At 35.1% G+C, this 19555-nt stretch overlaps 1 protein-coding gene across 1 annotated transcript; it reads left to right on the plus strand.

The window, feature by feature from the left end:
* The first annotated feature begins 4516 nt into the window (after positions 1-4516).
* LOC131151605 (glucan endo-1,3-beta-glucosidase 5-like) lies at positions 4517-7771 on the plus strand. Its single transcript, XM_058102865.1, has 2 exons — positions 4517-4945; positions 6491-7771. Exons 1-2 carry the CDS (start codon positions 4542-4544, stop codon positions 7641-7643), a joined length of 1557 nt encoding a protein of 518 aa, XP_057958848.1. The 5' UTR covers positions 4517-4541; the 3' UTR covers positions 7644-7771.
* Positions 7772-19555: the final 11784 nt, after the last annotated feature.

A 19555-nucleotide genomic window follows, 5' to 3' on the forward strand; every position in this document is an offset into this window, starting at 1 on the left:
TTTCATACATACCCATTAACCCACAAGTTCAATTCCACTTCATTCTCTCCTTCCCCATTGATTACACTGCCTCTTCTCCTTGTCCAACAAATGGAAACTTAAGCACCTTCTCTGCTATTTATATTCTGAATTTAAGATATGGTTATATGTATTACTGTCGTGAATATGTTACATGATTGCATGCTAGTCTAGAATGTCCCCCTGTACGGCGAATGCAGTTGATGTGTATTGCATGCTGGTAGTGGATATAGGTTCTCGTGTGCCTTCAACTTCTTATAAATGCTCTATTTGAACCTATCAGATGCAGGTTTTATGGGAAAACGTCCAATTTACAGACGGCATGCTGCTGAAATTGCGTTAAAATTTTCTCAAATAAAAAGAAAAAATAAGCTTAGTCGTTTAATGTTAAAATATGTTTGAAAGGATGAGTAAAAACATTTTCCATGTCCGAACAAGTAAAATTGTAGTGTTTTCTAGTTCTTATAACACTTGGATCAAAAATTGAAAAAGCCACTTTTGTTTAATTTTCAATATTTTCATATAAATGTTAAAAAATTAGAAAATAATTTTAAAAATAAAATTTATTAATTACATTTAGTTTGTTATTAGAAGTAGATGGGAATCTAGGAACCCTTTTCAAGTGCGTCAAACAGTCAAATTATGATTTGGGACACAAGCGGACCTTCTTTTAAGGATTGGCTAGTTGAGTTGTTTTCTATACTAGTTTTGCTTGATTTTAAAGATTATCCATATTGGTTATTCACATATATTTAGGGTGGGTTGTTTTCTATATTAGTTTTGCTTGATTTTAGAGATTTCAATCCATATTGGTGGTTCAGAAAGGCATTAGATAAATAGCCTCCACATAACACCTGACCCCTTCCTCAAATGCACTCTATCCAAGAACTCCCAACTAGCTCAATCACACGCCTTCTCAAAATCAGAAAATCTAATTTGAACACAATGCCCTTTTTCTTTGTACGACGAACATCCTACCACTTCAATGTCTACTAAAAATAACATACACAATCTGCCTCTCTCCCACAAAAAACACTTTGTGCAAAAGAAATATTATTACTAAGGAGGAGGTTAGACTTCATGTTCAGAGTCCAGTATTCCAAACTTCAAAGTAATATGAACAATATAGGAATAATTGGGATTTTGATGAGATTTGGAAACAATATAGGAATAATTGGGAGTTGTATCATAAATCTTGAAAATAATATGAACTTTGCAATTTTATAACTTTCTCTTGGCTTGATTTACTTAATGAATTTAAGTTAGTATTTTGAATGACTAAAAAATAGTTTAAAAAGTATATTTATTTTTTACATTGCATTTATAATTATGTAGTTTTTTCCTTAGATTTTGCCATCATTGAGAAGGGTTTGTTATATAATTTTAGGTCTACTTTTCATAACTTCTATTTTTGATAGTGGGCATATCATTTGCAGTGTATATACAATGAATGGAGGGGCTTTATCTAGTTTACCCGGAGTTTCTTTTCAAAATTGATTTGAAATGCGATAAGCCTGCCCGTGTAGACAAAATGAATTTTAGTCTTTCATCTGATAGGTTGTCTCTTATAGTTAAGGTATGATTTATATATTAATTTTATTTCTCTTGAATCTTGATGCCCTTCTTGCGGTCATTGCATCCACAAGAAGGGCATCAAGATTCAAGAGAAATAAAATTAATATTTAAATCATACCTTAACTATAAGAGGCAATCTATCAGATGAAAGGCTAAAATTCATTTTGTCAACATGGGCAAGCTTATCACATTTCAAATCAATTGTGAAAAGAAACTCCGGGTAAACTAGATAAAGAATCGTTGATGCAGCCACCACCATCCACGGCCTCGTCGTCCTTCTCTGTCATCCATGACCTCATTGCAGCTAGAGATGGGTATATATCTAACTTCAGTTTAATAGATGATTTAACTTCTGGACTCCATGCTTGGATTGATATATCTTGTGAACTACATGCTGGTAGTGAACATTAGGACTGCATGCTTGATTGGAACGCCACCTGCATAGCTGATGCAGTAATGTGTATTGCCTGCTGGTAGATACTTTTAGGTTGTTACATGTCTTAATATAAATGGCATCTGTATGATGCAAAAATATTGTGAATTGCATGCTTTTGTGACTTGCAGGTTTGGGAAATGTTCTATTTATAGACAGCATGTTGCCGAAAATTTGTTGAAAATTTTAGGGAAAGGAAAGAAAAATTCAAGAGACCAATTTTGGACTATGTGATATAATTTTTCTTTGATTTCTTGCTTGCTTGGTGGTTATGCCAATTTTGGTTGAAGTTTGTTATTTATGTTTGAAGGTTTAAGTTTAATTTATGTGCAACTAAAAATTAATTGTTAATTGCCAAAAAAGGAGATTAAAAATAATATAGGGTCTATCAAAATGGATGGAACACTAGGAGAAGTGGCATTGTTTCCCATGAAAGTCTGTAGAAATCAAGCAAAACCATTAGTAACGGTAGGTATAGCGACTAATTGAAAACCGTCACTAATAATCTTATTTTTTGTAGTAATTAGTAGGAACTTCACACACATACAGTCTCCATACTGAGCATACCTCCCCAACGACATCAGTGGGAATTTCACACACACACAATCTCCATACTGAGCATACTTCCCCAACGACATTAGTAGGAAAGGAATACCACCCACCCGCAATTATTGTGCGGTATTGGCATATTATCAAATCATATTTCAGTAAATCACAATTCAGTTCAATATAAATATTCTCTTCATTTTCTGTGCGCATTTCATCATCTCATAATAATATATATTATATTTCACGTATTTCCACATTTCCCAAAATACTCATATCAGTAATTTGTACAAGCTCATTTTTCATGTAAATAATCTCTACTCACGTATAAATATCACATTTTATTATTTTCCACTAATCACATTAATCATTCTCATTTCAATATTTTCTCAAAAAATACACATTGTTATATTTCATATTGCAAAACATCACAATTTAATATTACTCAAATGTCACACAATTTATCTAATATTTATATCATAATAACTTTCATGAAAAATACAATATGCTCATTTTCATATATTAATTCAAACGGTAATTCTAAAAATACTGCTATGATTTATTCCACTTACCTGACTTACCGAGAGTCTCGTTAGGACCCCAAATCCCACGCCTTTGGCGCCCAAAATTCAAATCTTGCAATTTACATTTTCCTCAAATTAATTAACCTATTTTTTCAAAATAATACCCATCTAACCTTCTTTAGACTCCATATACCTCAAATTAACATTTAAACTAATATTTGACACCCCCACTTAATTTTTTGAATTTTACTTGCGGGTCCCAAAATTACACCTGCGGCACTCACCCAGGCTCTAAATTTCAAAAATTCTTCTTCAACTCCAGATACTCAATATTTTAGTATTTCTAAATTAATCCTAATTAATTAAAAATAAGCCCCTTAATAACCCCCATACCCCAAATTTGGGGTTTTACCCACGACGACCCCACGAGAATTCCCTCCCACTAGACTTACAGAGAATCACCCATACATTATCGTGGTGGTGTCCGTTTGTCAATCAGGCTTATAATTTGTAAGAAATTAAAGAAAAAAGGAAAATTTTGCTTACCCCGGGAGATACGTCTACACCGCTCCTACTACCGATCCGCTCCGGTAGAAATGACGGCAACGAAGAATGGAGTCCAGCGATATCTTCCGATTTTTGATTGGACAAAAATCAGTCATGAAATCGAGGAGAGAGGGAGAGAGAATGAGAGGAGAGAGAGAGAGAGAGAGAGAGAGTTCAGAAAACTGTTGGGGGGGTCTGGCGCAGGAGTCTTCCTGCAAAAGAAAAAAAATTTCTTTCCTTCCTTCAGGATCATTCCTGAAGCAAATATGTAATAATAATAATAATAATAATATATTTAATTAATATTAATAATAATATATTTTATTAATAAAAATAAAAATAAATTTTAATTAATTTTTTTTTCTTTTTTTTAAATTTGATTAATTTATTTATTTATTTTTATTATTATTATTATTATTTTAGAAATCACTTTACTAATCTTTGGTTATTACAAAATCTCTTTTGCCACCATACCCCAAGGCCCAAGCATGTGTACGTGCATATTAAAAACCAACCCCATCTAAAATAGCTAAATAAATTATAACCCTTTGCAGAAGTAAACGTGCATGAGAGCTCTCTTGTGGCTTCTGTCTCGTCAACCACTTGTACCTGAATTTAATTTCTTCCTAGCTCTAGCCCTGCACCTCACTCCATTCCTTCCTTAATATATAGATTCTCTCTCTCTCTCTCTCTCTCTCTCTCTCTAGAGAACTAATAAGGTTGGCCCAGATGGGTTTCCCCACGGGAATCCTGTTCTTTGTTGAATCTCCATGTAATTCCTTCCCTTTGCTTTCATAAAAGGACATTTCTACACACCCCCTTTGTTACACCAAGATTCAAACCGCTTAAATAATATACGCGTACCAGATGAGACATAGAGGGAAAAAGAGAGATAGACAATGGATGAGAAGATGGGGAGCACCGTGGGTTGCTGGTTAATGAATGGGAGGAGATTCTTCTTGTGGGTGTGCGTGCTGATAATGAGCTTAGTAGGAAATAATAATAATGGTAATAAGGTGGGAATGGGAGTGGAAGGGCTGAGCTGCAACTGGGGAACGCGTTCAACGCATCCGCTGCCGCCCAGCATAGCGGTGAGGCTGATGAAGGACAATGGGTTCAACAAGGTGAAGCTGTTCGAGGCAGAGCCTGGCCCCCTCAAGGCTCTTGGCAATTCCGGGATTCAGGTCATGCTTGGTATTCCCAATGACTTCTTGGCCCCACTGGCCGCCGGCGTCCGATTTGCCGAGGACTGGGTCGCCCAAAATGTCTCCACTTACATTTCCACCCACGGGGTTGATATAAGGTCGTCTACACCTCTTTCTTTTTGCTCTTTAATTAATTGCTAGCTACATATTATATACTTAATTATGATGTATGTACATGTACATACATACATACATATGAATATAGAATTAGCTACAGTGAGGCCAATATGCTTTTGCATAATGCGTATTCCTCATAATAAATTAAGATGGTATAATAGAAGAATTTGATAAAATAAATATACTATTTTCATAAAATAAATGAAAATATATATAATTTTTTTTTTTTTTGTAAATTCATAAGAAAGAATTAGATAAGGAATAATTATTTCTAAATTTTATCATCAAAAATATATATATATATATTTCTTTTATATTACATGTTGGATGGAATTATGAAAATTAATTAACATTAATTAATGAATAACTATTATATATACATACCTCTATTTCTAAATTTCTCACAACTTATTCCTACAAATATCTAGTCGATGAACTAAGTATAACTTTCATTTTATTATCATACTGCATAGAACTAATGCAAAATGTAGCATATATGTACTATATATGGTGATCAAATTATGTGTTGGTTGCCATTAAGTTGCTCAATTATGGAAATTACTTAAGGTTGTGTTTGGAGCAAGAATGCCGAGCTTTGAATTTGATTTGAATTATAAATAATTTTGTACAACGCTTTCAATTTTAACTATTCAAATTTGCATAAATACATATACAAAGCTCAAACCCTAAACCTCCAATGTAGCATAGATGTTTGAAGTTTTTCACTTTTTTTAGCTATCCACTTTCAAGCGTCACAGATTGTTTAAAATTAGTAACTTTTTTAATTAATAAGTGAAAAATAAATATAATTAACTCTAATTGAATGATTGCTATTCTGCACATTAATGTTATTTAGTTATAGATTTGTGATATGCTTGAATGATTGTTATTTGTCTAGTTATGTTCTATATATATTCAATTGTTCGATCATAATCGAATATAAATTTAAATATCTAGTTACTTTGTGAGAGTGTATATATATATATATATATATATATATATATTTAATTGTTCGATCATATTCGAATATGAATTTAAATATCTAGGTACTTTGTGAGAGTGTTTTTCGAGGTAAGCAGTGGGTCGAGCAATTATATTTTCACTATTAAATTCTTTCATTATCAATAAAAAATTAAAAATTTTAAAAACTTACATTTTTTTTTATTTCAATCTAATTACACTTTATGGATGTCGTACACTTACCTCCTAAATACTTTTATTTATCTATTGTTTTGTACGTATTATATACAATACAGTGGTTAAGTGTGATTTTAGGTAACTGACACTTCTCTCTTTCTCTCTCTCTCTATACATATAAATTGAAGTATGGACTTATTATTTTATATTTAGCCATTTAAAACTTTTGTTCGATGGAATATGTGCATTTTAACTTAATCTCCTACTCCCTCCACTTTCTCATCCTCTCACATTTTTCTTCTTCCTCTCCTAATTTTGCGTGCATAGTTATATCTTTTTTTATTTTTTACCTCTGAACTTATGGAGAGGGTGGGTGTTTGAGGTTTCAGGTACGTGGCGGTGGGCAACGAACCCTTTCTGAAGACATACAAAGCCACCTTCCTGCAGACAACCTTACCGGCGCTCAAAAACATCCAAGCCGCACTCATCAAAGCTGGCCTCGCCCGCCAAGTCAAGGTCACCGTCCCCCTCAACGCCGATGTCTACCAAACCGACACCGGCCTCCCCTCCGGTGGCGACTTCCGCTCCGACATCCACTCCCTCATGCTCTCCATCATCAAATTCCTCAGCGACAACGGTGGCCTCCTCACCATCAACATCTACCCTTTCCTCAGCCTCTACGACGACCCAAACTTCCCCGTCGACTACGCCTTCTTCTCCGGCAACTCCTCCTCCTCCATCGTCGACGGCCCCATCTCCTACTCCAACGTCTTCGAGGCCAACTACGACACCCTCATCTGGGCCCTCGAGAAGAATGGCTTCCCTTCCCTCCCAATCGTCGTCGGCGAGATCGGCTGGCCCACCGACGGCAACTCCAACGCCACCCCGGACAACGCCCGCAAGTTCAACCAGGGTCTCCTCAACCGCATCCTCCGCGGCCAGGGCACCCCCAAGCGCCCCTCTTCCCCCGACATCTACCTTTTCGCGCTCCTCGACGAGGACGCCAAGAGCGTGCAACCCGGCAACTTCGAGCGCCACTGGGGGCTCTTCGCCTTCGACGGCACCGTCAAGTACCAGCTCAACCTCGGGAACGGCCGCTCCCTGGTTCCGGCGAAGGGCGTGCGGTACCTGAAAAGGGAGTGGTGCGTTATGTCGCCGACGGCGAATCTCATGGACCCCAACTTGGCGGAGAGCGTGAACTACGCGTGCTCCTATGCGGATTGCACCAGCCTCGGGTACGGGTCGTCGTGCGGGAAGCTGGACGCGAGGCGCAACGCTTCTTATGCATTTAATAACTATTATCAGACGATGAATCAGCAGAAAGGGTCGTGCCAGTTCTCCAACTTGTCGGTGCTGACGACTGTTGACCCGTCTCAGGGCAGTTGCCGGTTCCAGATTATGATTGACTTGGGAAAGCACGAGACCAAGGGGCGTCGGACTCCCAGTGCTGCGACGGCCGGGATGAAGCAAAACGACGTTACAGCTGTCGTTTTGTTGTTGAGCTTGGTCGTCATTTATTCTTCTGCATTAATGTTGTATTAATTTAGTTTCTCTCTTCTTTTTCTTTTTTTTTTTTGGAGTGGTTGATTTGTTTGAAATGGGTGTACTTAATTAAACTACAACTATTTGTCAAAAAATATATATATCGACATTGTTGTATGTCTCACAAAGAACCCCCCCCCCCCCCCATTTTTTTTTTTCAACTGAGATAATCCATATGCAGCTAATTTGAAATGACTACACTTAAAATGTACAAAAAAATTTCAAAAGAAAGAAGGTCTTTGCCCTTTAATTAAAGTCTATCAATATATCTCGCAATTTGTTTTACTTGGATTACATGGAAACAACATAAATAAATTTCAATATCTAATTTATTTAATTAGAGAAACAATTAAAACAAAACAGATACATTCATTGAACTTTGATGAGGAAAATATTATATTATTCCCATATTTAATATGTATCTCAAACACACATTACAAGTATCATTTACTAATAAAATTATTATAATGGACAATATGATAACACTAAAGAAATGTAAATGTCCTACGTGATAGATCAGTTATGACCAGGCTAAATGAACTATATTCAACCTAAGCCAACCGACCTTAATGCTCAGCTAACCATCTATATGGCTCAGTTGACCGAACTATCATAACTTTGGAAATCGCCCAGGTTAGTCAATCAACCTCTTGCTCAGTCGACCGAAGCCACACAAAAATTCAAAATTTGCCCTAGGTCGATCGACTGGCGCAAGCCTCAGTCAACTGACCCTCTCGGGTTTCCTAATATTTTCAGTGCTAAACGTCATTATTTTTCTAAATTAATCTTTTCTAAAATGACGAACATGTCCCCAACGGTCATAATTTTTGGGAACTCTTTATATAGGTCATTCCAAAGCATAATTAGCACTTTGATTAGCTAGAAATACTCTTTAAAATATTTGTGCTTTGTTTTCATATACTCTCACATACTCAAGCATATATTGATTCTCTTTCTCATATCTACTTGTTTTTATCATTATACAAAGAGAGATTTTAGTTCATCTTTTTCATTTGTAAAGTCATTGCAACTTGAGGTTAGATTGAATATTATTCATTGCGAGTTCATATATTTCATTTCTTAAAGCTTATACTTTGTGATTCATTCATATTTGAAAACCTTTTCTTTTAGAGAGTGAACTTGAGTTTTTCCTATACTATTTCATTGACAAATTTTGTTGGGAAAATGTTGACTTTATAGGTCACGTCCGGTTTTGATTATGATAAATACTCATAATATCTAATGAGTATATGAGATTATATGCAGGAACCTCAATCGTCAAGATCAAGATGCACGTAAAGTAAATAAAGTTTGAAGACCAATTTATATTTATGATTGTAATATATGTTTCTCCAGCGTAATTGGTCTGTAATAGTAAATTAGGATCTTTGGTTTGTAATAAGCACACGCATCACATGCATGGTCTATTACGTAAGCTCAAACTAAGAATAACTAAAAATGACCTTAGAAATACCTTAGGGTTTACACTTTGATCGATCGACACTGAATTTTTTTGGTGTCTTCAAAAGGACCCAAAAATGATCCTAGGACACTCACCTTTACACTCATAAATGTTAGACACTTGAATATGGTGAAAGTGTATTGAGTCATGACTGAAATGCACACTTTGTGCTCTTTTGGTCGACCGACCTTGGCTGTTCATTCTGCCTCGATCGACTAAAACCAATTTGGGTCAACATTTTGACCTTAGCCCAGTCGACCGACCCGTTATAGTTCAAACCTTCCCGGTCGACCGAAACCTCCTGAGGATAACATTTTGACCACCTGGTCGACCGAGCCCAAATTGCATTGCAACTGTTTGGTCGACCGAGGGTCCTCAGGAGAAATCCCAACTGTTTGGTCGACCGAATCACCTAGTGCAAATCTTCGTGGTCTAACGAACCTCGATAAAATGGAAAAATTGCCTCGGACATGTACGTCTAATCGATCGAGTCCCCAGTTCAAAAATGTCTCAGTCGACCGACCCATATGAACTTCGGTCCACCGAAGTGGTTCCGGTCGACCGGGTCTCTCGGGTTGCCCTACATTTTTACCATAGTTAACTTATTTTTATCAAGATTAAAATACTTAAAGCATCATTAATCTTTTCTAATAATCTCAGCTATGTCCCCAATGGTTATAATTCATGGGGTGTCTATAAATACCCCTTATTTGGGATTATTAGTAGCAGATTAGCATATTTGATTAGGAAAAATTCCTTGAAAATCCAAAAACTTATAATACTCATTTTCATACTAAAACCACTCATACTTACCTTCTCCTATTGCTCATACTTTTTGTAAGTTGATTGAGTGTTTATTGCTATAGGTTTGCTCTCCTATTTGTATTTGATTGATTCAATTTTAACGAGAGCTAAACCGGAGTATTCTTAGGGGGCTTTGTTCATAAGCCTATCCTAAGAAGATTTGCCTAAGCTTCTAAGTATTGCATTTATGTTGCAATATCTTAGGAAGCTTGTATTTGTCTTTGTGTTACAAAAACTATTTCAAAACATACTCAAATATCTTGTGTGATTTATATTGATATATCTTTGAGAAGATATTTGTGTTTGTAATATAGATCTTTGTTGCAATATCTATTTGCATATCATTTGCTGAATACAAAGACTATACATCTTTTGCAAACCAAGCATATATGTCATCTACTATTTACGTGATTGATATATCCCTCAGACTGATACATTTGAAACTTACTTAACTTCTTTGTGTGAATCTATTGATTGAATATCTTGTGATACAAAGATTACTTGTTGATACTCTCATGCACTCATTACACTAATAGAAAATACATTTGAGAGTTGAAATAGTAGACCACAATGAGGTTACATATTAAATCATCTTGTGGTGTATGTGACTGAGCGCATCTGGGTACATATCTGCTTTGCATGAAAGCACAATCATTGTATCGATATTGTTTGATTGCAAATACTGTTGTATTTCTAGGCACGGGCCTGAAGAGAAAGACTAGTCCTTTGAAATAGTCCCGAATTGACTTAGACCCGGTTAGGAAAGTTAGGTGCGCCATCCTGTTAAGGCGTGTAGGTTGAGGTCAGCCCCACTAATTGACCTGGTTGTAAAGGTTGAGGTCAGTCCTGTGCTAATTGACCTGGTTGTAATCGGTACTGTTCCACCCTTAAGTAAGCCTTTAGTGGAATCCTTGGGCTTGCGAGCTAGAGGCAAGGACATAGGCACACTTGGCCGAACCCCGATAACAAATCATGTGTCTGTTTACATTTCCGCACTTTATATTTACCGCACGTATATATTATGGTATGAATGATGTGCATGATTTAAATTCCGCATATTTTATTTATCGGCACATTTGAAATTGTATACAAAGAACCTAGGTTACCAAATCATATTGACTTCTAACTTAACCTAGGAGAAAAGTTTAAATTTCCAATTCACTCCCCCCCCCCCCCTCTCTCTCTCTTGGGAATACACCAATTCTAACAGAAAACTCTTTACAGCTTGGGAATCTTTCCACACTCATTGCAAGATTCAAAAGCTAGTTCTTGTGCTTATTGGAAAATATTTTTTGAAAGGATAATCATCATTATCTCCTACACTTTATAGTTGAAAAATATTTTTGGAGATATTGCTTGAGTGTTTAAGGATCTTTTGCTTGTCATTTTATTTTGTTCATCATTGTCCAATTCCCAAGTGTAGGAAAATTTCATTGTCAAGCATAGTAAATCTTGGAAGTCCCAAGGTCATTTTCACAGGGATTCAATTGGGAAGTTTAAGAGTTCATATATCACAAAATAATTTAGAGTGAGATGTCTGAGGATTGATTTTAATGAATACAACTGTCACTTGATTATAACAATTTAATTAAAGGGTTAGGCTTTAGATTTCATCCTAATCTCATCAATGGTACTCAAATCTCATCTTTATAACTCAACCAACATCAATATACCTATTGAACTTGATCAAAAGATATATCACTTGAAATGCGTAGGTTTAACAAAAATTGTTGATTAATGTCAAATGAAAATGTTTTAGCAAACTTTTAGAATGTAACAACAAAAAGCATTGGTTGTGGAAAGATTTAACTTGTCTACAATCAATCAAGAAGTTTACAAAACCAAAAGTTTTTAGAAAAAGATCATTGAACAATAATCAATTTTAAACATAAAATACTCGAAGACTGAGATGAGAATTACCAATAATGGGATGTAGGACTCCACCCTTAGCCTAACTTGAAATTTAGTTGACCATTAGAATGAAAAGAAGAAATACTTAAATTAAACACTTCTGAATGTTTACAAGGAAATGAGAGAGAGAATACAAGAAAATGAGGTGGCTTTTCCCCCCTCTAAAGGCTAACACAAGACTCTTATTTATAGGTTCAAAAACTACTACCTCCACTCCTAAACCTAACACAATTTATTAGTTACACTCCTATACCTACCACAAACACCTCCACCTACCAAATGGTAGTTGCACTTCTTCACCAACCAAAATGGTAGTTGCACTCCTTGTGTTGTTGAAATTTATTGTTTGGTTCCATCACCTTTCTTCCAGCTCAAGTTTGGATGGTTAGACTTCCTCATGAAATGAAAATTTGTAGGGCTTGAAGCCTTCTTTGAAATGAGATAAAGTTTGCATAAATTGGATAACCAAATCAAAAGTTATGATTGATTTACCAAAATGGCGCAAAACTGCTACATTACTTCAATTGGCCCGAATTAAAGCACTCTTGGATGTTATTCAATTCTTCCAAACATCCTTCCTCACTTCAAAAATTAGTACTTTGAATCTTTAAAGTCTTTCCAGCCATTCCATACTCCACACAAGGGCTAATCAATTATTTATTGCAATTTACATACAAATCACAAAAATCACACAATAAGTTCTATATGCATGTTACATAGATGATTTAACTTATTTATGTGCACCAAGATGGCATATAAATGTTCATAAATATGCAATATTATGTACTAATCACACCCCCCCCCCCCAACTTGCACATTGCTAGTACTTAGCAATCAAAATAATTTTAAAGAAAACTTCAAATAAAGTACAAAATTGGAAAATAAAGCTACTTTCGTAGGGAAACACGATTGCATTTAGCGCATGCAACAAGCCTTTGAATCCCTAGATTCCCCCCTAGTGGACAAGTTATAGTCTCACGAGGGCTTGCAGAGATTGTAACATCCTCAAAATTTCTCCATTTTTTTATTTTTTTTTTTTGGTATCTATATAACCATACCCAAATAGCGGAAATATAAGTCATACAACCACATATACTATACAATACCAAAATTCTGTACATACAAACTACAACCGTAAAACATTTCCCTCTGATATCATCTATCTCAAAAATACATCTATGTGCAAAACTTACCCTACAACTAGGGTAACAAAGTAGTCACTTTATCTGCGAACCTACTCTGCTCGCCTAACTGACTCACCTGAAAAACGGTAAAGTAATAGGGTGAGACAACGCTTAGTAAGTGGAAATATGTTATTACTAGTATATAGCGACCAAGTTGTAAAACTATAACGTTAATATATAAAACTACATGATCTGACAAATCTGTAAAACACATGCATAGTAGTTTAAAACATTTGTATCATCTGAACTTTCTATCATTCATACTACTATATCATACTATATATGACAAAAGCTGTAAAACTGTATACATATAAATAACTGTGCTCTTTTCCTAGGACTATGTATGTCATGATTTGACCCCTCATGATAGGGTTGTGCAACTCGTAGGCAAGACTTAACCTGGTCGGCCCTCCAAGTAAGTCATCATACTCTACACTACCTCAGTTAGGCCAAACTGCATCCACTCATAAGCTCGGGACTGGCTGCTATCTCGTCAAACTGGCCCCCCCAACCCAGCATACCAAGGAGCTGCATCCTCTCCGAGCACAGTTTGACAGTACCCACACACTATCTGAGATATGTGGTTGCACTCTATCTGTATTAGCAACAGTCCCGTGCTCTATAAACTGTATTTTTTTGTAATCTTTTCACAGGGATGTAATACTATATAAATACATACATATATATATACTATTTTCATCATATTTCCAAAATAACCATAACACCATAATTATGTACTATAAATACTGTGATATCTGAATAACTGTAACATCTGGATGTTATAACTATATAATATGTCTTTATAAACTGTCTGTATAAACTATTTGTATACTCTGAGTGTTATGACATTTAGGAAAACATAGCTTTCTATATACACTGTATATACTGTTCTGAATAATTATCTGTATACTGTTATATATATCTGTCTGTGTAATCATCTGAATAAAACTGCATATGTATACATACTCTGTCTATATAAAATCTGAAAATATCTAACTATATCTATATAATTTGAAATACTAAAAAATTGCATAAAACTTCATATCAATATCATGTACTCAGGACATACATACTTTAAAAATTCATATTCCGTATAATATTTGGTATACATACATACATACATATATATATATCTATATATATATATATATATATATATATATAATTTCTAATAATGTAAGTAAATTTCATAGCATAGCATATTTCTCTTACCTTAAATCTGAAAAACCTCTCACTGAACTCTAGCCCTACACCCGCAGGGTTGTCCACTCAATACCCTGAAAACAACATCCCCTAGAACAAAACATCTGTATTTCTTACCCACAACATTTCTTATAACTACGAGGAAGGCATAATCTGAATAAAATGTCTTACCCTAGATTTGGGATGAATTCCAAACCAACTTCTCCCACGATCAACTCCGGCAGACTTGCAAAGAACTTCGTCAGGAGTGTCATGGTGGCCTTAGATCTTCAATCCAGCTAGAAATGGGGCCAAGATCGAAGAGAGAAGGAGGGAGAAGCGTTTTAGAGAGAGAGAGTTTGCATTGAATTTTCATCAAAAAAATTTGGGTTTCAACAATTTATAAGGCCAGATTCATCGATGAGACACGTCATTTCGTTGACGAGTCCTTAAGTAATTTCATTAACGAACCCTACCTCCTCGTCGACGAAATTCAAACTGTCTAAAAACCCCTCTCGTTATCTTCTCGCCGACGAGGCATGGCTTCGTTGACGAGACCTACTTATGCGCTCATCGACGAACTCCCTGTGTTCGTCGATGAGACCCTGTGTAAAATTTTTTTGGGTTATTATATTAAAAATGCAATGTCGTCGATGAACGCGAAGTGTTCGTCGACGAAGTCTGCCACCTCCTTCTATATCTGTTTCCATTTCCATCCCTTTTTATTATTTAAATAGCATTATTCCTCGGATCGTTACAGAGATGATACCCACAAACATCATTCATGCTGTCAAAAGAAAATAGCAACAACTACAGTAAAAATAAAAATAAAAGAACAAACAAAAAATAAAATAAAATAAATAAACTACTACTACCACCTTAAAACAAAAATAAAACTTAAAACAATAACTCCCTTATCCAACTCATGAATTTTAAACTAGTACAACAAATAGAATGTTCAATTAATTAATTTACTTATAAGTAATACAAAGTTTTAGAGAAAAACTCAAATGCATCAATCCAACTCTCGATGTGTAAGTAAATATAGCCATTCAAAATAATCCAAGTTATCTAAATGCAGATGAATTTAGATCATTCCATTTTTGAGTTTTGACTTCAAGACCTTACCATGGTGTCTCTTAGAAATAAAATCTCTCATTGAAAATAGGGTAAACATCCACCCAAGAACTCATGTGAACAAGAGTATTTGACTAGCAATTTCAAGTATAATTCACATGAACAAGAAATGGCACAGATGGAAACAAGTCTCGAAAATTGAGTAATGAATTATAATATTGATAAGTGGTATGTTAGCGGCCCATGATTCATTAAAATTATTCAACATTGAAACACACGGCAATTCATAAAATCAAAAAGGACTTTTATTGGTTGTAAGTAATTCGGGTAAGAAGGAAAAGGAATCAAAATTGCGATGGCTTTTAAAAGGCTTAGGACACTACCTATGACCATCACAAATTCTAACCTATCCAAACACATAGTTAAACACCCAAACAATGGAAATGAATAAAACACACCACACAAGGTTGTAAACCACAATCTTCAAGAAGCTATTGCTTAGGAGGGCTACCAATGAGGCATTATGAAACGACTTTTTTTTTTTTCTCTCTTTTTTTTTTTTATATGAACTACTCTGATACCCCTTGCTATGAAACTCGAGCCTTGGAACGCACCAGGGTAAATCTGAATATAAAATCATACCTATGCAGTGGAAACGTAATTCATACATCCATACACATCATACAATACTAAGAATCTGTATTTCTAAACCATAACTATATAATACATCTCTCTCTAGAAATATCTATCCCAAAACACAAAACCTTGCACAAACTTACCCTTTAATCCATGGTAATCAAATAAACTCTCTATCTGCGAGCCTGATCTACTCGCCTAGCTGGCTCACCTAAAAAAATGATAAAATAATGAGGTGAGTTGACGCTCAGTAAGAGGAAATATGCTATTACTAGTGTGTGGCGACCGAGTCGTAAAACTATAATAATAGCATGTAAAACTGTGTAATCTGGTAAATCTGTAAGAACCATATATCACTTGTATAGTAGCTTAAAATATATGTATCATCTGACCTTTCTATCATTCATACTGCTAATATCATATTATATATATAATGAAAGCTGTAAAATTGTATACATATACATAACTGTGTTTTATCCCTAGAACTCTGTATGTCATGATTTGACCCCTCATGACAGGGTTGTGCAGCTCGTAGGTGGGACTTAATCTAGTCGGCCCTCCAGATAAGTCAATATACTATACACTACCTCAACCCGGCCAAATTGCATACTCTCCTAGGCACGGGACTGGCTAATACCTCGTCAAACCGGCCCCCTCAATCCAGTGAACTGGGGAGCTGCATACTCTACGAGCACGGTTGACGGTACCCACACACTATCTAAGATATGTGGTTGCACTCTATTTTGTATATAGCAATGGTACCATGCCCTGTATTCTTTATCTGTATCTGTCTGTAATCATTCTTCAGGGATCTAATACTAAATATATACATATATACTCTTTTACGTACTGTTTTCATCATGTTTCCAAAATTACCATAACGCTATCTTTTTGTACTGTAAATTTTGTAGTCTCTATATGCTGTATCTGTAGCATCTTGATGCTATCTCTATATATCTGTCTATAAAATATATATCTATTTACTTAGTCAGTATACTCTGAATGTTATAGTAATAGGAAACATGGCATATTGGCAAATGCTATATATGTTGATCTGAGTAAAACTGTACTATACTATTTTGGATAAACATATGTAATATACTAATCCGTATAAAACTATAATATACTGATCTAAGTAAACATATGTATACATATATTATATATATATATATATATATATATCTGTTTTGTGAAACTATTCGAATAAAAGTTGTATATGTACATATATCTGTCTATATAATCTCTATAAATATCTGGTTATATCTATATGTTTTGTATAATTTCATATACTGGAAAAACTATATAAAGTTCTACATCAAATATTATCTACTCAGGTCATACATACTTTAAAAACACATATTCTGAAAAACTACATAATAACTGGTATACATACGTGTTGGTAAAATTTCTATATATTATCATATTCAAATTTCCTAGCATAACATATTTCCCTTACCCAATTCCTGAAAAGCCCTCACTGGACTCTAGCCCTACACCCATAGGGTTCTCCACTCAACACCCTAAAAACGACATCCCCCAAAACAAAACATTAGTATTTTTCTACATACAACATTTCCTATAACTGCAGGGAAAGCAGATTCTGAATAAAATACCTTACCCTGATATTGGGATGAATTCCGAACCAACTTCCCCAACGATCAGTTCCGGCAGACCTGTAGAGAACTTTACTAAGAGCGTCGTGATAGCCTTAGATCTTCAATCCGGTGAGAAACGGAGTCTGGATTGAAAAGAGAAGGAGTGAGGTGCGTTTTAGAGAGAGAACGGGAGAGTTTGAGCTGAACATTCATCCAAAAAATCCGAGTTTTCACTATTTATAGAGCTCGTCGACAAGACACATCAACGAGCACCTCTTATATCCTCATCACGAATCCCCTGTGTTCGTTGACAAGGACCCTTCTAATTTTTCTAAGTTATTACATCCAAAGTTCGCCTTCGTCGACGAAGCTTACTGCCCTCTTCTATTTTTGTTTCCATTTCCCTCTCTCTTTATTAGTTAAATACCATTATTCTTCAAGTCGTTACACATTAAATACGGCACCAACGTGCTAATGATAAAGGATGTGCCCAAAGTTTTTTCGCTTTTCTGAAAAGAAGAGGAGCGAACTCTTACCCAGTGCTATGTTCTTTCAACATTTACAAGCCACTGCCAATGATATCCTTCAAACATCACCAACCCTTGAACAACATTTACCCACAAAAGATTTCCCTAAGCTGGCCAAGAATGGGGAAAACACTAACGGCTAAAAAAAAAGGTGCAAATGATATTGAAAGTTAGAAGAATTAAGGCTCAAATTTAATACAGATTATAGTATAAGAGTTTCATTTAAATTGTGTGGCATAAGAAATAGCAGATATAGTATAGAGATTTAATATAGGATTTTTACAGCTTTTATAGAACCATGATTATATATAGCTTTTACAGAACCATGATACATAGTTATTACAGAGTTATGATATACAGTTTATGCAAAATCATGGTATTACAGTTTATTACAAAATCATGGTAAAACAGTAATATATAGACATAGTATTATATAGTATCAGATTCCTAATGGACCAGCATAGATTACAGAGCACGGTACTATAGCTAACACAATATAGATAGTGCAACCACATGTCTCAAATAGAGTGTGAAATAGTCGATTGTGCCTAGAGGAGAGACATGGACCTCCCTGGCAGGACCAGGTTGAGGGGGCCAATTGTACTCAAAGGTTTATAGTTTGACTTAGCCTAGTAGGCCAGCCAAAGTTAAGTCCCGCCTACGGGGCGCACAATCCAAGCATGCAAGGTTAATTCATACATACAGTTATCCATCCAAGGAAGCTTTCACAGTTAAATAGATAAATGTATATAGTTTTTATAGAGAACAAGATCTATCTATTACAGTTAAAAGTATGTTCAATTAAAAGCTTATTTTAAAAGGCATAAGTGTGAGTTATGATATGTTTTACACAGAAATGTTATCATAGTTATAGTTGAATTAATAATTATGTTATTCAAGTAAAACTTATTTGCGATACACTAGAAGTAATTTATTCCGTCTTATTGAGAGGTCTATCACCCCAGAATTCCAAACATTTCAGGTGATCCAGATAGGCATGCGGAGCGTGCTCCGAGATAGGGGAAACTTTTGTATTGCCCTAGCTATAGGGTAAGTGTTTGAGTTGGGAATTGTATTTTTGGGTATGCCCCTAGGGCATTGTGTATGGTTTTGGGAGATGTATATTTATATTTTAGGAATTATTGAAACTCTGGTATTGTAAATAAGGTTAATGTATTTTTATGCTTTCCACTACATAGGTGGCATGTTTTGTGAACAGGTATGCTCGATACCACTTGAGGTCTGAGACGTGATAGTGGATATTATTAGGGGTATCGGAGTAATGTTATTCTGTTACAAGATATATAGATATATATATATATAAAGAAATAAAAAAATGGTAGTAATTTTGAGGTCGTTACATATAGTGTTTATTACTTTGATTCATAAAAGAGTGAGATTCTTTATAAGTCAAAATACTCAGTGAGTTGGGTGATGACATTATGTGTATGGTGAACATTAATTATTAATGGAATCCACATCCCAGTATAGGGATTGATGATACCCCCTTGAGGAAGCTTATAAGTTTTGATTA

The sequence above is a fragment of the Malania oleifera genome, chromosome 3, assembly GCF_029873635.1.
Source record: "Malania oleifera isolate guangnan ecotype guangnan chromosome 3, ASM2987363v1, whole genome shotgun sequence".
Classification (NCBI taxonomy): Eukaryota; Viridiplantae; Streptophyta; class Magnoliopsida; order Santalales; family Ximeniaceae; genus Malania; species Malania oleifera.